Genomic DNA, 11,325 nt, shown 5'->3' with positions numbered 1-11,325 from the left:
ATCCAAAGTGGGCTCTGGGCTCTGAGCTGTCAGCACAGAGCCGGATACGGGGCTCAAACTCACAAACCGTGAGATCATGACCTGAGACGAAGTCGGACACTTAACTGACTGAACCACCCAGGGGCCCCTTTTATCCCCCTCATTTTCAAATAGATAGATAGATAGATAGATGATAGAAGTATACACACACACACACACACACACACACACACAAACTGCAGAAAATTTAGAAGTATCATGTTCCCGCTCTTCATTCCTACCATAACCCCAATTTTATTTAGGGTAACATGCGCCCAGGTAAAAGATGACATTTCTTAACCTTTCTTGCAACTAGCAAGTGCTAATGGGCTATAAGTGGAACTTAGATGGGCTTTCGGGAAGATTCCTAAAGGAGACAGGGGGGCAGACAGGGCAGGCACACATGCCCTTTTGTTCCAGTTTCTTCCTCCTTTTCGTGCCTGGAATGTGGATGTGATGGCTCGAACTCCAGCAGCCATCTTGGGTGTTTAGAATCAAACCTCTGTGTTGAAGGCAGTGATGCAGAAAAGTAGCAGGGACCTGCATCCCTGATGACTTTGTCCATCTGTCAAACAGCCCTGTAATACCTGCCTCTGGACTTCTTTTATGAGAGAGAATGACTTCCTCTGCTTAAGTCACCAGGGTCAGGTCTCTGTTAACAACAACAAAAGTAATTCGTAGCTTGTTTAGTACCTGACACAGAGTGAATGTCCAGTAAAAGTCTGGGGCCGCACAGTTCTCTGGAAAGACCTCTGGGTGATGAGAAGAAGCATGGGCTGAAGAATCCCATTCCTGTTTTGTCACCAGCTCCCTGAGTGACCAAGTCCGGGCCCTCTCTGGGTCTCAGTTTATTTTCTGTGAGGCATGAGGTCAAGGTAAATGCCCCCTCTGAGAGCTTCTTCGGCTGTTATCCCTCTGAATCTGTGGACTGAACAAACCTGGGTACTCTTTTCGTTTTGTATCTTGCTAATTTTGTAGCAGTAGGTGGGTCATTTAGCCTCTTGGAGTCCTGGATTAAAAAAAAAATCTCAGTCACCTCGCTTATCGGGCATGCAGGAAATGTTTATTGAATGAATGAGGAAGGTTGGGGACCATGTCACCTGTCTGGTTGCCTCCCCAGATGATAGCAAGGATAAAATGAGCTAAGCCTGCACAATGCCATCCCAAGAGTAGATCCCCGAAACTCAAATGCCTCCAGGACTGGGTTGACCTGGCTTCCCCCTGCCCCTTACAGAGCTCAGGTTCTAGGTATTTGCCAGGACTGACCTCTACTCAGGATGACCCTGCCACTACCCCGCCCCCCCCCCCCAAGGCAGCTTCCAGACTGCTTCTTAGATGGCCAAAGTCCCTGGGCGAAGGAACAGAGAGAGAACCAAACCAGTCCTATGCCAGATGTGAGGAAGAAGAAATAGAATCAATCCCTCTGTGAATGAAGTTCCAGAGACAGCATCCCCCATCTCCCCGCTGACCTCCTTCTGAGGATGCCAGGACTCCCGCCATCATTTGCCATCAGGAGAGGAGCTCCCGCCATCCAAGGAGCTCCTTGGTTCCCATTGGCCCAGAGCTCTACCTGTGCTGCTGTTTCCCAACAGGAAATTCAGTTGCCCTGACACTCAATCTCCATAGCAACCCTTGCTTTTGAGACACTGAATGGAAACTGCTGGTGTGGGGAGGCCAGTAGCAGAATACTGATTTGTCCTGTGTCTGTAACCACGGCTGCGTCTCAATACCTTTCCAGATACCTAAGGAGCTAAAAATACATCTGGTTCTGTCTGGGGCTCTCCACCCAGGCTAAGCATCTTAAAGTGCATCTGTGCTCTGACCTGCTAATATCAGTTACCTCAGGCAACTTGGGACTGGGGGCCACGGAACGGGGCACTGAAAGCAAAATTGCAGAGCACAGGTCTGGAGGGGTCTGCTGGAAAGAAGAGAGACAAGTGAGCAGGGTCTCCGGAGAGGAAACTGAGGCGTTCCGGGGGGACAGCCAGCAGACAGCACTAACTCCCTGCAGAGCGCCAGTGAACTTGTCAGTGCAACCCACGATCCCGGCATTTGGCCATTGGCTCATTTGACAACCGCGGATTAAGCCTCTACTCCATCCCAGAGTCCGTGCGGGGCGCTGGGATTACAGGCGTGAAGAAGAGAGGGCCCACGTGGGGCATCTGGGAGGCTCGGTTAAGCGTCTGACTCTTGACTTCGGCTCAGGTCTTGATCTCACGGTTTGTGAGATCGAGCCTGGTGTCAGGCTCTGCACCGACAGTGTGGGGCTTCTTGGGATTCTTTCCCTCTCCCTCTCTCTCTCTGCCCCTCCCCCACTTGTGCTCTCTCTCGAAAATACATCAACTTAAAAAAAAGAGAAAGAGCGCACATGTTCCCTGCTCTCACCGGTTTAGGGGATGTTTGAAATGGGGATTATCCCTGAAAGTGCAAGCCTACTACGTGTATTCCTGGATGTTGTCTCTGCTCTGCCATGAGCCTCTCGGCTCAAAGATTATTTGGACTCGTAACCTGGGCAGGGTTTCGCGGCACGGAGTAGGTGGCAAGCTAACACGGGGCCGACTGCAATGGCATGGAGCTGAGTGGCATTGCCCCTGCGGCCGGGGCCCGTCCCGCCCGGGGCAGCCTCCCTCTCTGGGGGCCTCCCACGCGCTCTGGCCAGCACTGCAGAGGGGGTGCTCGGGCTGTGAGGTACTGCATTCAGGATAGATAGTGACCACTCCACGGACACCTGTTAAGGCAGCTCAGGACAAAGCGACAGGTTGAATTACTTCCTAGTGTCCTTGGCAGGATTTGCAGACGGTCCTCCCCACCTCCCACCTCCTTCTTCCTGTAATCACTGCACATGTCATTCAATTACTCCTGCATTTCCCAGAGCCGGAAGCTGTGCAGAGTTTAGAGCAAGCGGTGCGTGCCAGGGCTGCTCTGAAAAAGCAGGTGCCACACGGCTCCGGCCCCAGTCCCCGCTCGAACCCCGGCCTCCGCCATAAGGCACATGGGCCACAAGATGGAGAGACGGGGTTACGCAGCAGGCGCCGTGCAGGCACAGGAAGATCCCACAGATGATGCACCAGGTCACATGAGGGTGCCACCACGACCCTGACTGACTTCTTGAGCCTCAGGGCCTCAGATCCCGTGGCCGGCTGTTTGGCCTGGAGCAAAGAAAAGGGGCTGGGCTCCTGGACGCATCCCAAATCCGTTGGGCCATCTGGCGGAGAATGAGAATGATTCCATGCAGCCTAATTCTCTTTTTTTGGCAAAGCAGCTCCAGATCTGTCCGACGGGGGCATCTTTGCTTTTGGTTCCCTCCTGCAACTCTGTGGGCAAAACAACACCCTGACTCCTTCTGCCCGGATCATTTCCTCCTTCGCCCGAGGGAGTAGCAGCTCTCTGATGGTTTTCCTTTCCTTTCCTGCTGGAGAAAGGATCCTGTGGCTACCTAGGGATTGCTCTGTAACTGACCACCTGTCCCTACTGGTGGCTTCCTGCAGGGCCTTGGGGTGGAGCAGGGACTCCACAGACCTTAGACGCTGCACGAACCCTTTGCAGGGGTGGGGGGGGGGGGCACCGGGACAGTCCTCTCTTGGACCAGGACCTCTTTGCCAGGTGCTGGTCTCATTCAGGGCTGCACCTCGGGTGCTTCCGACCACCTCTACCCTCTGACTCAAGCTGCCTTCAGAGCCCATCTAAAGACACCTTCCAGAAACAGAGTCCCAGCAGGGCCCTTCCCACAGCTCTGTGGGGGAAGAAACAGTGGACAAAATTAGCTGATCAGGGATACCATTCCATGGCACTGCAGAGCCTATGTCCATGGCCTGGTTGAGGAAAGCGCCCTGTACCCAGGATCAAAAATCTGGGTCCTAGTCCTGGTCTTCCAGCGACCAGACAGCCACCTTAGCTGTGGCGAACCCCTCCGAATCTGTAACCCACCTCACCAGGTTTTCAGGAAGATTCATCCAACTAAGGGATATTCAGATGCTTTGAACAATAACATGAGGATGTGTGAATTTATTCAACACCTACTTTGTGGTTGGCACTGAGTTGGATGATATGGCAGACACAGAAATGGTGGCCTCCACCCTGAGGAAGTTTGCATAATCTGGAGCTGACGCCTCAGGGCCTCAGGGCCGTGAGCCTCAGGGCCACAAGCAGTGTGACCTCCTTGATGGTTGTTGTTTTTTAGGCAAGGCAAGAGGAGGCAGGAGCAGGGTGGACATGTGACACGTGTGAAACAGGCCAAGGGCGTAGTCAGTGCTCTTCTGGGCCGTTAAGTGTAATAGGAGATTGGGGAGGAGAGAAAAGGGGAGTAAGTAGAGCAGGGTCCCAAGCATCCAGGAGGCCTGGTGAAGGAAGCCCATTTTGAGTCGGACTGCATAGATGGCCCGCGAAGGTATTCAGAGCTGGCTTCAGAGAGGTGGCTGAGAGGGTGGTGGGGGAGAAGGGAGCTGAGGGTGGGGGACACATAGTGAGCAAAGGTATGGAGGCCCAGCTCTGAGTGACACGACGGAGACAACCCTCCCAGTGGGGAGATACGCTTGTGAACACAGGTCGGGCTTTGTGAACACAGGTCGGGCTTTGTGAACACAGGTCGGGCTTTGGGCTCCAATTTTAGGCGCGTCACTTAGCAGTCGTTTGTCTTGGACAAGCTTTGTTTGTTTGTTTATTTATTTATAAATGTTTATTTATTTTTGAGAGAGCACGAGTGGGGGAGGGGCAGAGAGAGAGGGGGAGACAGAGGATCTGAAGCGGGCCCGCACTGATAGCAGTGGGCCTGACGTGGGGCTCGAACTCACGAATCAGGAGATCGTGACCTGAGCCGAAGTCGGATGCTCAACCGACTGAGCCACCCAGGCGTCCCCGTCTTGGGCCTGAGTCTCAGGTTCTTCGCCTATGAAGACTTGCTAGCAATACTTATGTGCAATAGCTAGCGTGAGGATTATATTAGATCCGGGCCTGAATTTACGGCTCACTAGCTGCCTGACCCAAACAAGTGAACTGCTCTGAGTCTCAGATTTCTCATCTTTAGAGTAGGGATTATACCTCCTCCAAAGGATGGGGGTAGGATTGAAGGAGCTGATGTACGTAAACTATTTGGCATAGGGTAAACGCCCAGGGAATGGCAGAATGTGCCAGAACCACTCGAGGAAGGTGGGGAGTTGGGAAGTTGTTTGAGCAGAGGGGAAGGGTTTGAGCCGAGCCACCCACCCACATGAGTGTTCCATGTGAGGGGGAGCCCGGTGGGGAGCAAAGCCTCTCTCCATGCCTCTCCCAGGCTTGAGCCAGTGAGTTAACCAGGCCAGTAACCACAGCCCTGCAGGGAAGGCTTTCATACCCTGGACCCAAATGATCAACTTAACGGCTTTATAGCAGAGGCAGGGAAGGAATTCAGAGAGGGCTCTCCTCTGGCAGCCGAGCGTGAGCTGTAAACCTCTTTTCTTTGTTGGAAGGAAAAAGAAATCATTTTAGTGAATTTCTTTTCTTGCAGGCACACTGAGTCACAGAGCCTGGACATCTTCTCCCTGGAGGAAGCCTCCGAATTCCCCCAGACACCCCTGCTAAGGCCTGGAAAGGTAAGTGAGCTCAAGCTGCCAGGGTCACTGGGCCCTGGGTGCCTGGCTGAAGAGTGGGGGTGGGGTACGGCAGGCTGCACAGGCCCCAGGTGACTCGGAACCGCCCATCCCTTCCTGTGGGGTGCCTCCTGGGTGCTCCTTCCTGTGTCCAGTCCTTAGACCGCTACCCGGAGCACCCAGACAGCTCATGGTCACGGGCTTGGTCTCTAAGTCCCCCTGATGTGGGACCTCCCTTGGGCCTATGCAGTCAGGAGAGGCAGCCTGGTGTGAGCAAGAACCGTGGATCCAGGACAGAAACGCTAGCGTTAAATCTCCTTGTTTTCTCTGCCTGCACGACGGGACAGTGTCCTGCCCTGCCTGTCTCTAGGTTCCACGTGCAGGCCGTTTGGGTTAATGTTGTCATCCTAACACCTTACAGACAGTCATGAATGCCCAAGTCGCTTACATGTTTCCTTCCCTCTTGGGTAAATAATCCCAAACCCTTGCCTTCCAATCCAGTTCAAGTCCTGTCCCTCTTTCTGCTACATATTTTCATGTTCGTGGCCTGTGGAGCTTAAAGTCCTCTCACTAGACAGCCCCTAAGCCAGGCAGGGCTAGCGTGCAGTGGTGGGGAAGGACCTCACGGCGCCTAACATGGAGGTCCCACAGGGACTCTGGCCAAGAGTTCCCTGCCTTGCTGGCACTCCCTAAGACCCTCTGGTGGGAGCGGCTGCTGCCCTGGACACCCGGCGTTTTCTCTGTCACCTGTTACTGCCTCCCCTGCCCTCCATGCCTCCTGCACGGCACCCAAAGGCCGGAGAGTTAGCCAAGCCTCCAGGTGAGGCCAGTGCCTCCCAGCAATGCAGCCACTTGGCTTCGGGAAGGAACAGCCACCCACGTCCTGCCCGTGGGCTTGGTTGAGCCTCCCAGAGAGGCTGCCGGCCTCTCCTGTCCCAATGGCTGTGTCTGAGCACACAGCACTGCAGGAGCAGGTCTGACTTTCCTCTCTTCCCTCAGGTGCTGAGCTGGGTGCCTGGCTCAGAGCAAGTGTGGCCCTGATCACTGGGCTGGTTACAGGAAGGAAGGAAGGAAGGAAGGAAGGAAGGAAGGAAGGAAGAATTGTGCTAAAGGTCTCATCCCCCGAGGATCTGGTTTTCCTCAGGACATGAAATCTCTCCCAACACTGAAAACTCCTCCTCCCCTTCCTTGGGCCAGCCACGCGGGCATATTTCTCCAAGAGGATAATTCCATCTCTTTCCCTGGGAGTTTCCAACCCCAAAATGGCTCAGGCTTGCGCAGTGGTGCCAAATATGGCACACAGATTATTCTGAGCAACTCACAGCCTGGTCTTACACAAATAGTGAAGTAGAAGCGGAGAAGTGGATAATTCTGGTGTTCTCTTTCTTCGTGCCTGTCCTCCCTACCGTCATTGATTGAGTGAGTCACTCATTGATTCATTGATTCAAACTGTTACAGAGCGCGGGACACTGGTAGTTTCAGGCTATACACAGGGACCATGTGAGCTGTGGCCTGGGGAGTTTGCGGCCTGGAGGGAATTTGTCTGTCAGCCAGGAACACAAAGTGCAGGGGGTCTAGTTGATGGAAGGAAGGCCACGGAAGCTAGGAGGAGGGGGAGGAGGCCGGGAAAAAAGGAGTGTGGTCTGGGAAACATCTGGAAGACAGTGTTTCATCTGATCTGAGCAAGGGGGATCCTTCTGCCGGATTCCTGCTAAGGTGTTGGTTGTTAATTAAAGAAAGTGTTAGTCACCGACAGCGTTAAAGTGTGGCCCTTCCGGGGCGCCTGGGTGGCTCAGTTGGTTAAGCGTCCGACTTCGGCTCAGGTCATGATCTCGCAGTTTGTGAGTTCGAACCCCGCATCAGGCTCTGTGCTGACAGCTCAGAGCCTGGAGCCTGCTTCAGATTCTGTGTCTCCCTCTCTCTCTGCCCCTCACCCACTCACACTCTGTCTCTCTCTCCTTCAAAAATAAATAAACATTAAAAAAAAATTAAAAAAAAAAGTGTGGCCCTTCCTTTTGACAACCGTATTTGTTTTCGTTGCCTGCTGCCTGGGAAGCGTGTGGCATTGGCATCAAGTCGACCTGGGTTCAAAACCTGACTGCCCATCGCTGTCTCTAACTTGGAGCAAGTCATTTGGTTTCTGGAATCTTCACTTGGTATAAACCGGAGACTATCTTCTTCACCCCAAAGGGTTGTTGTATGGATTAAATGGGATGGCACATAGAAAGGGCTTAGCTCAGAGCTGGAACTGCACAGGTGCTCAGTAATGTGGTTTTGACCTCAGAAAATTAAACAAGCGTTAATATGATCCAGCAATTCTACTTCCGGGTGTGTTCAGAGGAAATGAAAGGAGACTCTCAAAGAAATGTTTGTATACCCGTTATTCACAATAGCCCCAAACTGGAAGCAACCCAGGTTGGATGAATGGATAAACAAAATGTGATACACACACACACACACACACACACACACACACACACACTGGACATTAGGCTTAGCCAATCACAAAGGGACAAATACTGCATGATTCCACTTATATGAGGCACCTAGAGTAGTTACATTCATAGAGCCAGACAGCAGAATGGGGGCTCCCAGGGGCTGGGGAGGAGAGGAGAATGGGGAGTTGGTGTTTAGTGGGCCGAGTTTCATTTTGGGGTGATGGGAAAGTTCTGGAGATGGACGGTGGTGACAGTTGTACAATAATGTGAATGTACTTTGGTGGGGGGAAGGGCAGAGGGACAGAGGGAGAGAGACAGTCCCAAGTAGGCTCTATGCTCAGCACAGAGCCGACTCGGGACTCAATCCCACCACCCTGGAATCATGACCTGAGCTGAAATCAAGAGTCAGGTGCTTGGCCGACTGAGCCACCCAGGGGCGCCAACAATGTGGATGTACTTAATGCCATCAAACTCTACAGTTAAAAATAGAAAATTTTGTTATGTATATTCTATCACAATAAAAATGTTGCTTTTACTCTCTTTCTCCGGCAGTGGAGCCTCTACAGACTTCTCTCTTCTTCATAAGGGACGTGGACAACCGCAAGCTTGGTGTGACACTTCTAAAAGGTCACCACCCCTGAGCTTGATGCCTCATTATCAACGGATCCTGCCCAGACTCCCAGAGAGGGCGATTGATTAATCAATGTTCTGTCGAGGCCAAAGAGTCTATACATCAGGCTGTTTGGAAGGAAGCTGGCTGTAGATTGGAGTCAGGCAGAGGGAGGAAAGGCAGACGAACGTTCACCGAGTGTCCACCGTGGGCTGGGAAAAGTGCTCAGCAGTTGCCAGGCATACGAATGACAAGCTTCTGCCCTCAAGGAATTCACAAGGAACTTCTCCCCTTATGGCCAGCCGGCCATCCCCCACTGTGGAGATGGCAAGGAGGGGAAAGGGGAAACTATATAGTTTTGCAATTGTCTCTCTGGACTCAGGACCCAGAGTTTTCTAGGGCCCCCAGAAGACCTGGCTCCTGAGGCTAGCCCTGCTTACTGACCTTCAACACAAAAATGCCTCTGTGTCCAGACCTGGAGGAACAGTCAGGGTTGTCTGGTGGGATCGCCACAGTGCTGAGGTTGGTAAGAGCCCAGGTCATGGGCAGAAAGGAAGGGAAACCTATCTGGGTATCCTGCTTCTTGCACCCCCGGGGGGTGGGGGGGGGAGTTGGGGGTTGGGGGTGCAGGAGGGCCAGGATTTGCTTCTGCTAGCATTCTCTGGGGATCACATGGCCCAAGAGTTGGGGAATCTTTATGGGGACCCCCCCAAATAGTTTAGGGTCCTGAAAAGAAGCTCTCATATTTCCTACATCCCCCCACTAGCCTCAGGCATATGGCAGATAGGGATCCCACTGCAGAGGGTGTTTGGCAGTTCAAACATGAGGTCTCAAGTCCAAGGAAGTGTTTTAACTCATTCAACAAACACCTATCAAGCCCCTACTTACTACCAGGCATGTTAATAATTCAAGCTATGCTCTTAAGCTGGACAGGAGATAGAGGTCTAAGTGTAATTTCTAAAAAGTTGAAAGTATAAGTCTCCTACAGATACAGAATAAACGTGTCAAAGATTTTATTTAACTCATCCATTAACGAGGTAACCAATAAAATACGCTGGTTCAAAGAGCCTTTAAGGAACTGGATTTAAAAAGAAGACACACCGGTGCACCTGGATGGCTCAGTCGGCTGAGTGTCCGACTTCGGCCCAGGTTATGATCTCAAAGTCTGTGAGTTCGAGCCCCGCGTTGGGCTCTGTGCTGACAGCTCAGAGCCTGGAGCTGCTTCGGATTCTGTGTCTCCCTCTCTCTCCGCCCCGCCCCGCTCATGTTCTGTCTGTCTGTCTTTCAAAAATAAATAGATGTTAAAAAAAAATTCAAAGGGAAGACACATCAAAATAAATTTCTTTGTAAGTTGGAGACAAATCTGGTAAGTGTCCTGCAGAGCAATTAAACTGGGGTTATCTCTCCTACCAGCCAGAAATCATTTGACTCTCTACCGGACGGTGAAATGGTCTTCTAGAGCGTGCCATCCAATAAATATACCCTGGGAACCATGTGTGTGATTCAAATTTTTTTAGTAGTCACGTTAAAAAGTAAAAACGAACAGGTGAAATCAATGTTAATAATACATTTTATTGGGGCGCCTGGGTGGCTTGGTCAGTTGAGCATCTGACTCTTGATTTCAGCTCAGGTCAGGATCTCAAGGTTGTGGGATTGAGCCCCGTGTGGGGCTCTGTGCTGAGCGTGAAGCCTACTTAAGATTCTCCCTCTCTCTCTCTGTCTCTCTCTCTCCTTCTGATCCTCTCCCTTGCTCACACGCGCTTGCTCTCTCTCTCTAAAATAAAAAAAAAATTAATTAATAATATACTTTATTTAACCCAACAGGTCCAAAATACTGTCATTTTAACATGTGGCATTAGCACTTAACATGTTAAGTGCTCAAAAGCTCTATGTTGATAGCACAGTTCTAGAGAATTAAATAAGCTTTGGGTAGGTCTGTTAAACAAAGCTTCACTATGACAGGGCAAGAGTATACAGTCATCCTTTTGACCTTATCTAAATTTTGGATAATTTAAATTTTCCCTAATATAGTTAATATCCTAACATCTACATAGGTTCCTTGGCCCAATTTGCAGAAGTACAGGGAAGGTGAGTCCAAACTATGACTCTTAACACAGTTTGTGCAGGGGTGTGTGGGTGGCTCAGTCAGTTAAGCGTGGGACTCTTGATTTCGGCTCGGGTCACGATCTTGCGTTTCGAGAGATCGAGCCGCAGGTGGGGCCTGTACCGTCAGCGTGGAGCCTGCTTGGGATTCTCTCTCCCTCTTTCTTTGCCCTTCCCCAGATCATGCTCTCTCTGAAAATACATAAATAAACTTAAAAAAAAAAAGTTTTGTGCAAGGCATTCAGGTAAATACGGAGTGCAAACAAATGCTCTTGTAAAGGTGTATCGGGGGCTGTGTGGGAGAAAATTCTGCTGGTGGGATGGGTGGATCAGGAAAGACTTCCCAAGAGATGAGTACTTTTCACAAGGTAGAGCAAATGGGGCTGCTTCGAGCAACCTGCTAAAGCAGGACAGTGCAGAAGTTCAAAGAACACTCCTCCTTGAATGTGTGGGGAGGGAGGGACAGGAAATGAGGGTTGATGGGCCAGACAGTCAAGGGTCTTGGGCATCTCACCTCTACCCAACAGGGAGCCATGGAAGGGTTTTCAGAAAGGGAAGGACATGGTCAGACTTGTCTATTAGGAAGACCCTT

The 11,325-nt window shown here is 51.4% G+C and overlaps 1 protein-coding gene across 2 annotated transcripts in view; it reads right to left on the bottom strand.

The window, feature by feature from the left end:
• Window positions 1-253: 253 nt before the first annotated feature.
• The window catches only part of KCNC4 (potassium voltage-gated channel subfamily C member 4), a 46,240-nt gene continuing 35,168 nt past the window's right edge, over window positions 254-11,325 (bottom strand). Inside the window, exons 4-5 of one of the 2 annotated variants that reach the window (XM_042953321.1) lie at window positions 1,859-1,933; window positions 254-1,027 (exon numbers count right to left, since the gene is read on the bottom strand). In XM_042953321.1, the coding sequence (XP_042809255.1) occupies window positions 1,860-1,933 (74 nt within the window). In that variant the 3' untranslated portion in view covers window positions 254-1,027; window position 1,859. The remainder of the gene's footprint in view (window positions 1,028-1,858; window positions 1,934-11,325) is intronic. The other variant, XM_042953326.1, reaches the window with a different exon arrangement.

Source organism: Panthera leo, chromosome C1 (assembly GCF_018350215.1).
Source record: "Panthera leo isolate Ple1 chromosome C1, P.leo_Ple1_pat1.1, whole genome shotgun sequence".
In the NCBI taxonomy this organism is placed as follows: Eukaryota; Metazoa; Chordata; class Mammalia; order Carnivora; family Felidae; genus Panthera; species Panthera leo.
The sequence above is the reverse complement of the archived record's forward strand: the minus strand, read 5'-3'. Positions and strand labels throughout refer to the sequence as shown.